The 12,106-nt window shown below is 37.1% G+C and overlaps 1 protein-coding gene across 1 annotated transcript; it reads left to right on the forward strand.

Moving 5' to 3' along the window:
• The first annotated feature begins 733 nt into the window (after positions 1-733).
• Positions 734-4,896, forward strand: LOC104240237 (magnesium transporter MRS2-I-like). The gene is made up of 11 exons (XM_009795019.2): positions 734-1,065; positions 1,166-1,195; positions 1,519-1,678; positions 1,793-1,914; positions 3,007-3,081; positions 3,395-3,607; positions 3,678-3,722; positions 3,837-3,881; positions 3,973-4,002; positions 4,158-4,277; positions 4,407-4,896. Exons 1-11 carry the CDS (start codon positions 874-876, stop codon positions 4,491-4,493), a joined length of 1,119 nt encoding a protein of 372 aa, XP_009793321.1. The 5' UTR covers positions 734-873; the 3' UTR covers positions 4,494-4,896.
• The last annotated feature ends 7,210 nt before the right edge of the window (positions 4,897-12,106 follow it).

Below are 12,106 nucleotides of genomic sequence, written 5' to 3' on the forward strand. Positions count from 1 at the left end.
AGAGAAAAAAAAAACGAAAAAGAAAAGAAAAATGAATAAGAAAAGAAAAAAAAGTAGTATTAAGTTAATTAGTTATAATATCCAATAGGAAAGTGGCACCTGGACCATTAAATTAGTTTTAAGTTATTTTTTTTGCCTTCACGCGCATAACTACACGTTTTACGCCATGTCATCACTCAAGAGGGTATTAAATTCACTTTAAGTTTAGAATAGGGGGGTAAAAGGTCGCCCATAAAATTTAGGTGTGTAAATGATTTTTCCGGACAAGTTTAATAGGTACTTTATACATTTCTCTTAATTTAATATCACTTTTCCTACCAACACAGACGATATTATCAAATTTAATACTCAAAATTTTCGGTGAAGAACTATCTGATTATTTAAAATTATTTATCAGAAAATTTTTCTTAGAAGAATACATACTACTATCATGAAAGTGTTCGGAAGAAATAGAAATTGAGGAGACTGTGAGGGGTCGTAAATTGAGAAAGTAAACTGTAAAAGGTTAGATGGGAAAATGACGGTTCCACTAGTTATATAAAGCGTGGAGTCACCGCATTTCTCTGTTTATGAAAGTTTTTGCCTGTTTACCGCCCCCGCAATCGGCCAAAAAATAATACAGCCATGCAAAGCACAACTTTACTTGTTCAAGCAGTAAGGACAGTTGTTTCTTCACATTTCACCAATCAGTTTAACCGTCATGTCATTGTTCCCTATCTTTGTCCCCCTTTTACTCTGTCCATTTCCCCTTTTCCCCTACCTTTCAAATTAATTTCCCCTCTTCTCTTCTCTTCTCTTCTTTCTTTTCTTTGAGTTGCACTTGCACAGTACAAGAACTTGAAAGCAAAATCACTATTTCTTGAACATTGGGAGATGAAAACAGGGGTATCAAGAAGCTGGATATTGGTGGACAGTAAAGGGGAGAGTAGTATCTTGGATTTGGATAAATATGCTATTATGAAACGAGTTCCTATCCATGCTAGAGATCTTCGTATTCTTGATCCTCTTCTTTCTTATCCTTCTGCAATTCTGGGCAGAGAAAAGGCTATTGTACTCAATTTGGAGGTGAACTTCTTTTTTTATTGCTTTCTCTGTTTTTTGTTACTATGATTTACAGAAATCTAATTCTTGTGCTTTTGTTTGGCTGTTTGTTCACCGACTTCAGCATATCAAAGCAATTATTACTACAGATGAGGTGAATTTCTTTTGCTTTCTCCATTGTATACCAGAATTTGAGGTGGTTATTATTTCGGATAGGATTTAACTTATATACAACGATGGCGTAACAATCACTAAATTTTAAGTTGTAGCGTGTTACCTACCACTACCATGTTACTAATTTCACTTATTATGAGTAGTTACTGTAATTATTTTTTCGGTGTGAAAAATGCTTAACTCTGTCAATGTATAGAACTTAAACTCCAGATATATGATTATTGGCCTTCAATTTATTGCTTCCTTGGTTTCCAATAATAGATGAATACCCCATTATTTTGTGTGGTTTAATGATTGAAGTAGGTATTGCTTCGTGACCCGCTGGATGATAATGTAGCTCCCGTTGTTGAAGAACTTCAAAGAAGATTGCCATTGCCTGCTATTGCCTTTGGAGAAGGCGAAGATGATGACCAACCAGCTGTTAATGGGGCACGAACTGAAATGCAAAATGTTGAACCAACTGGTATGCACCTGAAATGCAAACCGTTGATTACTATGTCTACATTTTGTAGTCAAGCATTAGGGGTTGCTCATATTCAGTTCCTAACTAGTAATTTTTATTGGGGATATGATACAGAATTTCCATTTGAGTTTCGAGCTTTAGAAGTAGCACTAGAAGGTGTATGCAGTTATCTTGACACTCAGACACGAGAATTAGAGACCGCTGCTTACCCAGCTTTAGATGAGCTCACCTCCAAGGTAAGATTAGAAATCCAAATACAAAATGTATGCCTTATTGGAAGAATTATTTAACAAGGTCACTTAAATGCTTAGTGCAACTAAGTGTCTACGCTAAGTATGCGTTAACTACCCTGAAAAGAGCGTGTTAACTCTTTTGTATTGAGTGGTTCTTATTATTGTTAATCTGCCTTCGATGAGGTGGTCTGTTATTCCCTAAAGTCTTTTCTAAGTGCTACGGTCGAATGTCCAACAAGCTTCTTTTGTTCTATAGGTTGACAGGTTGTATATGATAATTTGGTCACTCTTTTCTTCCAAAAGCATTGGATTAACACCTTTCTTTTTCTAAAGGATCAAAATATATAGGACAAAGATCAAATAGTGTGGAAGATCTACGGTGAAACGACTACTTTTAGCGTTCTCCTACTTGTCTATGACTTGTACTTGGAGAATGGAAGAGACAAAGGGGTGGGGGAAAAGCTTAGTTCTTGCGAAGATCCCTTAAGCATTGACTTCAAAACGAATGTTCGGAAACAAAAAGAGGAATACTGGAGTCTTTGTTGGCAAACAATCACTGTTGATGGCGGCGGTATTAAGGAAGTTTTAGGCGAAGAACTTGCAATCTGAGGGTTTATATTTACTGCAAGACAGAATTAGGCCCAATGCAGTAGTAAGAATTATCCATAGTACGTATATATAGTGGCATCTGACTATACCACCAATCTAGCTCGCCGTCTTCATCAACCAAGATTAGTTCCATTTTAACGGGAGGGACTGTTATACGACCTAGCTCTTTATTGGCAAAATATTTTTTCCTCAATGGTTGATTTCATCCCTAGCAAGAATGCAAAATTAGGGAAACCATTGTTTATTTAATTTACTGGATAGCATGTTTGGTTTGATATGTCTCTGTTGGGCATGTATGCTAGCTTTTTCTTCTTGCAATAAATATATCAGCTCGCTTTTCTCCCTTGGTATATTATTCCCTCAAAGTTCTCCTGCAATACATACATTATTCATATGTCGAGTGCATAGATCAGTTTGTTTCTCGAGTGCCTCTTTTTTTTTTTTTTTTTTTTTTTTTCATTTGTGAAACACTTCACTTATTTGCAGATTAGTAGTCGTAACTTGGATCGAGTGCGCAAATTGAAGAGCGCAATGACTAGGTTGACCAGCCGGGTTCAAAAAGTAAGTGTATCTCTCTCTCTCACATACTATGTCCCTTAACGTACCAAGATATTATAGTCTATGCAATAATTTATTAGCCTATCTCTGCAAGAAATAGACTGGATGAGTATAAATGGAGCAACGTGAACACGTAGGATTCATATAGCCAACCCCTACCTGCTTGGAATTGAGGGGCTGCTGTTGTTGTTGTTGTTGTTGCTGCAAGAACAACATTTGAGTTTATTTAGAGAGGAAAATGGGCAGCTATAAGCCTATGTGTATCTTTCTGCACATTCAACTAACCTAATTGACTCTAAATTACGTCAATGACTAGGTCAGGGATGATCTCGAACAACTTCTTGAAGATGATGATGACATGGCTGACCTTTACCTCTCAAGAAAAGTTGCCGGAGCTTCTTCCCCGCTTAGTGGCCAGGGGGCACTTTACTGGTCCCCTGATTCTCCAAAGTTATTGTCCAAAACGAGCAAGATCAGTGGACTAACTCAGGAGGAGACTGATGTTGAGGAACTTGAGATGTTGCTTGAGGTTATTATTATCAGAACTTTTGGAAATAATCACGACATACATGTGTTGAAAAAACTGCATATTTCTGCAGGCTTACTTTGTGCAAATTGAAAGCACGATGAACAAGTTGACAACGGTAAGAAACTGTATAGACCATGCAGGAACTTGATGCCCTTAAACATACATAAAAACGAAATATATAATGAACTCATTTGGAACTAAATAGTGACACTGGTGTTCCTTTATCCAGTTGCGGGAATATATTGATGACACAGAGGACTATATCAATATTCAGGTTACTCATTGCTGATTTAACTTGTTTATTAATACCAAGACTTTCTGGTTTTTGGAAATAAAAGTTTAAACAGTAAGTTTCCTTGTTGCAGCTGGACAATCATCGTAATCAGCTGATCCAGGTACTGTCTTTTTAATACATGCCTAGTCGGCATCCATTCCACTCTATTCAGACAGTACTACTCATATGATCTGTTGAAATTATTATCCTAAATTTTGTTACTTCTCCACTTGTATTGGCAAATAAATGGCAATTCTTTTGTGACTGATACCGCAGCTGGAGCTGTTCCTGAGTTCTGGTACAGTTTGTTTGACAGTGTACTCTTTGGTGGCTGCAATATTTGGAATGAACATTCCATATCCATGGAAGAAAGACCATGGTTATATTTTCAAATGGGTGCGCACACTCGACCAATTACTTTTCTTTTTGCAGTATATTATGTCAGTGTATAGAAATTGAACTCTGGTATGAAACGTTTCCAATTCCGCACTTGGACTGTTGTTTTAAACGGCTACATTAATGCAGGTGGTCATGCTTGCTGGAATTGCTTCTGCATCCATCTTCCTATCAATAATTTCATACGCTCGGCACAAGGGACTTGTTGGATCTTGAATTCTTCCTATCAATATATATATATACATGCTGCACCTACATATCAGCGTGTTCAGATTTCTTGATTACGACTTCAAGGGGGCCGAGGCACAACTGAAGACAAGAGTTTAGAGGGTTAAAAGAAAAAGTAAAAATATGACATCTGAGAGTTGAACCTATTACCTAAGACATTTTTGTAACCTCCTTTTTCCACTGTGATAGAAGCTAGCTATTCTTGTATTGATGAGTTCAACAATCAAAATATAGCAACAAAAAAATAAAATCAACCTGTGGACATGTAATGTTTTAAATTAGTGAATACGGAATACAATTACATCCACAACTTTCTGTAATTAGTGTGAGCTTAATGTATATATATGTATTTGGAAAACTATATATATATATAAGACGAGTGTGTCAAAAATATTACATATGTATGGGGTAAAATTGGTTTATAACGGATGGTTGAATGGTAATATGACACGTGGAGCCGAAGATAGGCGAAGGGCAAGTGAGGGAACAATCAATACCGGATACAACGAATGTAATCGATATCAGGTAAATCTCGAAGAGAGCATAGTCGAGGGGAGAAGGTCAAGGGTTTGCCATCGAATAACGTTCAATGAGAGAATATTCACTAACAATAAATGAGCGACCGTTGCAGAGAATATTAACATTCATGGCCTGCCTTACACGTTCATCAATGACTCTTTTATTATTATTATCTAAGAGGAGCTTTATCATAAGATCTTGTTTCCCTAGGTAAAATTATAAATAGCAGGCTCAACAACCATTGTAAAGACATGAAACTTTCTACCTACTAAAGCTTTAGTTTACTACTTTTGCTCTCAATTTAACAACTTTACTTGCACTTTATCGTTATTCTCACTTTTGCTCTCGGAGACACTGCGACCAGAGCCAGGCTCGTTTTCTTCTTTAATTTCAATTGCTAATCTTGTCTCTTTATCATTTTTTGGATCAAATCAATTCGCCTGTCTATAAATCATGTAATAAATTTAACTGGACCGTTTTGCGGGTAAGCAGTTTGCCGCTCACCATGGGGTATAGACTGCTTCACAATTGCTTTGATTCATTCGTTTATTACTAACTTGTTTTGATTCTTTCTTTAGTAGAAAACTAGATATGGAAGACAATGGTGTCAACATCTAGGAACACTGTGTTTCATGCCTGTCCCGATAGATAGGTTGACGGTCCTCCTAGTAGGTTATCAGCTCATCGGAAGTTGTTGGTGCACTCCACTTGCTCCGGAGTTGCCTATTTGGTCAGTATGCTTTGGACATGTATTGATTGATATGCGGAGGCCCTATCCCAACCTTTATAACGTTTATGTACTTTTAGAGGCTTGTAGACAAAAGTCATATATATGGATGCTAGTAAGTCCTTGTCGGCATATGTTTTGAGTGTATAAATGATCATGTCGACCTTATAAGCCCGTATGTCACATGTATAAGTTTGTATATCATGTTGGGTCGTCCTATGTCGAGTACTCCCTTATATTTTATTCTAGTTATCTCATGACGGCTCTTTCTGGCCCATCTACCCATGATGGTATAATAAGAAAGATACGTTACGTTGGTACTCGGTTGAGTAAGGCACCGGGTGCTGTAGCGGCCTTCTAATTTGGGTCGTGACAATCTTAGTATCACACAACGTTGAGGGACGCAAAGAATTGTCCATAATGACTCAATCAGTAAGACTTACAACAAAAGGGATGAGACGACCGCGGTTCGAGATGGTCAATACCCTCGTCATGTGCAAGAATCTACTCCCGATGAAGTGGAGGAGGAACATCTCGTGAAAATAGTTATACTCCTGAGAAAATAACAGAAAGTGATCATGAATCACCTCTTGAGGCAGGATTGGGTGATGACGAAGTTAAAACAAACATTATCAAGCTCCTCCAATAACACAAATGAAAGGGGCCCAATTCTTCCCAAGCGTTCCCGCCAATCAAACAGCTTAGAGAATCGATAACACCACCCCAAGGGGAGAAGTCAGTTTCGACGGAGCCAGAGTGATCTGTACCGGACCTAGGAATAACAACGGGAATGATCCCTTCAAAACCAAGCTCATGAGGTTTATGAGGGAAATGAACGAATGAATAGATCAAAATGCGAAGGAGTTTCATGCTTGGATTGATGAGATTCTAGGCGCACCACCAGTTCTAAAAGGCCCAGATTTGAAAAAATACATGCAATTGCCGCTTAAGTCAAGCACATCACTAGAGTTAATTTCGAAGAGGTTCAAGATGCCGGATATACCTAAATATGATGGGACTTCGGATCCACAGGAGCACATCACAACCTATACTACGACTGTGAATGGGAATAATTTGGCTCAACATGAGATCGGATCGATCTTGTTGAAGAAGTTCGGTGAAACCCTCACGAAGGGGGCCTTGACATGGTATTCACTCTTACCTGAGCATTCGATTGACTCTTTTGAGATGTTTGCAGACTCGTTCATTACAGACCATGCTGGGGCAAGGAAAGTTCTGGCCAGAAAGGCGGATATATTCAGAATTACGCAAGGCGTATCCGAACTGCTACGGAAATTTGTGATTTGGTTCTAGATGAGTGGGCAGCGGAGGCATTTACAAAGGGTCTCAATCCGCGGAGTTCCAATGCCTCCCAGAAACTAAAAAGGAGCCTACTCGAGTTTCAGGCAACCACTTGGGCAAATGTCCATAACTATTATGGGTCGAAAATCATGATAGAAAGTGATCAGCTTGGGGCCTCGGTGTCAGCCAAGGGAAGGGGCCGAGAAAAAACCCAGGACAAGTTTAAAAATGACTTTGATGTGGATTGGCGGTCCTTCAGAGGTTGTTTTATGCCATACGAAAGAACCAATGGTCATAGAAGCAAAGGGTTTCAGTCATCAGACAGGTTTTCTCCCGATAAAAGGACCGATCATGGAAGGAACAATAAGTCGTTGTAGGAGAAGGAGGTGTCAGGGGCCCAAAACTCCACATACCCCAGGTTGCGAGATTACAACTTTAACATCAACTTGGTAGAGTTGGTATCGGCAATGAGGAATATCAAAAAAGCATGATTCCCGAAGCCAATTCGATCAGATCCTAGCCAAAGGGATACCAGTTTAGGGTGTGAACACCATAGGACTCACGGTCAGAAAACTGGGGACTTTCAGCATCTCCGCGAAGGGGTAGCGACATTATTGAAGAATGACCATCTTAGGGAGTTCTTAATTGACTGAGCCAAGAACAACTATGGCAAAAGACGGGATAATGCAGAGCCCTCAAAGGCAGTAGAGCTGTCGCCTCAGATGACCATCAACATGATTTTCGGGAGAAATGAAGCCAATTGTGTAACCTTCTCAGCAACAAAGAAAAAAAAGATATTGGTGACTCACAACAAGAGGCTTCAGGAAGTAGCGGAAGATGATATCACCTTCACGGAAGAGGACGTGATGGTAACAGTGGGAGGATCAGAATCGACATCAACCTCTTTGTCCTTATTTTTCTTTAGTCCTCCACCTAAGAGAAGATCAGTGTTTCTGAATAAAGTAGTGAAAGAAGTCATAGTAACAAAAGGTCAGTAAATTCTTAATGAGAAAATCGAAGGTTGTGAAAGGTTTCTAAGCAAGAGAAGAAGAAAGACTTAAAAAAAATTGGGAGTAAAGAAGTATAAATGATGAGTAGAAGAGAAGTTATAAACGACAAAAATCGTGGTCATGATTACCTCAAAAACCGGCGAAAATATTTGTCGTGGGGCAACACATGTTTCAGGTTAAAATGATGAGTAAAAGAGAAGTTATAGACGGCAAAAATCGTGGTCATGATTACCTCAAAAACTAGCGAAATTTTTTGTTGAATTGTGGGGCAACACATGTTTCAGGTCATTAAATGCGAGAAGACGTGCATCTTTTCAAGTGTCAGAGACTGTTCAAGAACTTTCCTGCCAAGAAGGGAATCTTCACCAACTTTTCGGTAACACTAAGATATGTCACTGGAAAGTAGGGGACTATCTGTAAGGGGTAAAATTGGTTTATAACGGATAGTCGAATGGTAACATGACACGTGGAGCCAAAGATAGTGAAGGGCAAGTCAGGGAACAACCAATACCGGATATAATGAATGCAATTGATATCGGGTAAATCCTGAAGGGAGTGTAATCGTCGGGAGAAGATCAAGGATTTGCCATCGGATAACATCCAATGCGGGAATATTCACTAACATTAAATGAGCGACCGTTGCAGAGAATATTAGCATTTATGGCCTCTCGTTACGTGTTCATAAATGACTCTTTTATTATCATTTAAGAGGAACTTGATCCTAGGATCTTGTTTTCCTAGGTGAAGCTATAAATAGCAGGCTCAACAACCATTTTGTTCATAAATGACTCTTTTATTATCATTTAAGAGGAACTTGATCCTAGGATCTTGTTTTCCTAGATGAAGCTATAAATATCAGGCTCAACAACCATTGTAAAGACATGAAACTTTATGCATACTAAAGCTTTATTTTACAACGTTTGCTCTCAATTTAACAACTTTACTTGCACTTTATCGTTATTATCACTTTTGCTCTTGGAGACACTGCGACCGGAGCCAGGCTCATTATCTTCTTCTATTTCAATTGCTAATCTTAATATTAATCTCGTCAAATCAATTCGCTTATCTATAAATCACGTAATAAATTTAACTATACCATTTTGCGGGTAAACAACGTATACTTTCATAAATATGCATGGCCCCTGTAATGGTTGTCACTCTAATTCTATCACAGTAGTCAACTATATTAAATTTAGAAATCGACGGCTCTAAAGTAAAACTGCAAGATTTTAAAAGAGAGAAGGAAAAGAGAAAGAAGAACCCAGACGGTTGCGTGGCTTTTACATACAAGTTTATCTTTAATTTGTTTCTTCGATTCCACGCCAGCCAATTGACAATCTTCAAATCCGATAAAACTATAATAAAGCATTGCAGTGGGTGGTCTACAACTTTGTTACACTCGAATACACTCCACCTATGTCTTTATAATAACTCTCAAAGTGGCTATATATATTCTAAAAAAATTATATATTATTATAATAAATTAATTTACACTGATATTAAAAGATTAATTTACGCTAGAAACTATTTGTAACTTAAATCCAATATTGAATTATTTGTGATTCATGAACTAAAAAGAAAATAACAAGTGAAACACACACACACCCCAACGTAACAGACTTGAAGCTCTCTCTTTACTTGTTATCTTTTACTACTATATATGTTAAGACAGGGATTGAATTCCTGTCTACCCCTGAAATTGGTTAAGAAGTTCTAGGACCCAAATCGTAGATCACTAAGAAAAGTTAAAACAAAGTTTAAACAAGAGTTCAGTATTATCCTATGGCTGGCAGACGTGACATTTTATTGCATGGAGACAACAATTAGAGTCATAAAATAATCATCAGGGCACATAACTTAACTATTAACAAGTATAATAAATAAGAAATTAAGTTATACTACACGCTAACATGGTGTAGTATCTACACCTCTAAGTACAATTGAGTTGGCTATAACAAGTTATTATTGTATATTTGAAGATATATCATACCGGGTTTGTTATGAAAAGTTACATATATATTATTGTTGATTAAATTTTCCCAATTATACCATCAAAATGAATAAGATTTTATAACTTTTAACCAGAGGTCTCGGGTTCGTCTGATGGAAATAAAAAAACCTTTGGTAGTGAGTGCTTACGTTTTTAATAAATCTTATGCGGCACAAATACGAATGTCAAATCAATAAGTTCCGAATGTTGGCATAAACTTTAATTCATTTAAGGATCTTGAACATGATAATTTTAAATATAATCGATACAGAGAACATACCTGAAGCGGAAGCCATCATCACAAAGCGTTGGCGTTTACTGAAATTGGTTTCTCGCCCTTTGTTCTAACTTTTGTTACCACCGCCTTTAGTGATGGAAAATAAGAATAGAATAGGCGGTAACCCTAATGGGTGGAGAGAGGACCAATTTATAGAGGTTCTCACTTTATCTGGTACGTCCATCAAGTAACTGATCGGACGGACGAGATTTGTCTTTCATTAAATATTAACTATGGGCTTTATTACATTGGGTCACATACATAATAGGAAAAATCTAATATTCTCCCACTTGACCCAATAATCACATAACATTAATATTTAATAACATACTTCATAAGTTGCGCATAAACAAATCTCTTCTATGATGTCCATCATACATATCATAACGACAAATTACAAAATATGAGTTATGGCGGTTATACATAGTTTGTCTACATACTCCCTTCCTTCCACGACTCAAAAATCCCACATTAGGAATCGTGATGTCACCTAGTCTCTAAGATTAGGTAAGCCTAACACATGAAGAGATCTAATAGAGATAACCAACTTACAAATGAGTAACATAACTCATAAGTTGACCCAATAATCACATAACATTAATATTTAATAACATACTTCATAAGTTGCGCATAAACAAATCTCTTCTATGATGTCCATCATACATATCATAATACGACAAATTACAAAATATGAGTTATGGCGGTTATACATAGTTTGTCTACATACTCCCTTCCTTCCACGACTCAAAAATCCCACCTTAGGAATCATGATGTCACCTAGTCTCTAAGATTAGGTAAGCCTAGCACATGAAGAGATCTAATAGAGATAACCAACTTACAAATGAGTAAAATAACTGATAAATGATATAGCATAACTAAAACTGAAGAAATGATATAAAATCCCCAAAACCTGGTAATTAATAGTCATAAGCTCTACTGACATATACTAGAATATCTATATACAATACTATTTTGAAATGAAGATAAACATCAGTGAAGATAACATCTGAAGGTGACTCTCAGGCCTGCGAACGTCAAGCAGGTATACCTTGAAGTCTCTAGTCGCGCAGACACAACTCTCAAAACCAACACGATCAAAATTACCTGGATATGCAAAAATATGTGCAGAAGTGTAGCAAGAGTCCACCACATCGGTACTCAGTAAGTATCAAGACCAACCTCAGTAGAGTAGTGACGAAGTAAGTTGAGACACTCACTAGACATAAAACATGTGCAAAATATTAACATAAAACTAGCAATGAAAAGCATATGAATGTAAGGCTAACAGTGTAAAGATTGTTAATATAAAACCAACAAGGGATTAATAGAAACACAATCGACATCAAGAAGTAAATAGTTAATAAAACGATAAAGTAATCAGAACACAGTAAAAATGTAGATGAGATCAATTTGGAAAAACAACTGCGCCTTTCAAGTAATCAAATCCTTCCAACACATGATGCACACCAAGAATAACCCCGAGGCACCATATCTCGTAACCACAAAATCATAAGCTATAATTCTGAATCTTACACGCATGGCACCTTGTGCCCACATTACCAAATCACTTTCGTACGGCAAAGTTCACGTGCTACCATGTACATTGTATCCCTGTCAAATGCTAATTAAAATGTTCGAGAGATTTATTTAAATACAATAAGGCATAATAACAATCTTGAATAAAGTAAGGCATCAAATGAGAAAATGAGTTTATTTTAGAAACCAAATAAAGTGAAATAAAGTACAATTTATTCAAAATAGGGTATCAAATGAGTT

The sequence above is a fragment of the Nicotiana sylvestris genome, chromosome 9 (assembly GCF_000393655.2).
Source record: "Nicotiana sylvestris chromosome 9, ASM39365v2, whole genome shotgun sequence".
Lineage (NCBI taxonomy): Eukaryota > Viridiplantae > Streptophyta > Magnoliopsida > Solanales > Solanaceae > Nicotiana > Nicotiana sylvestris.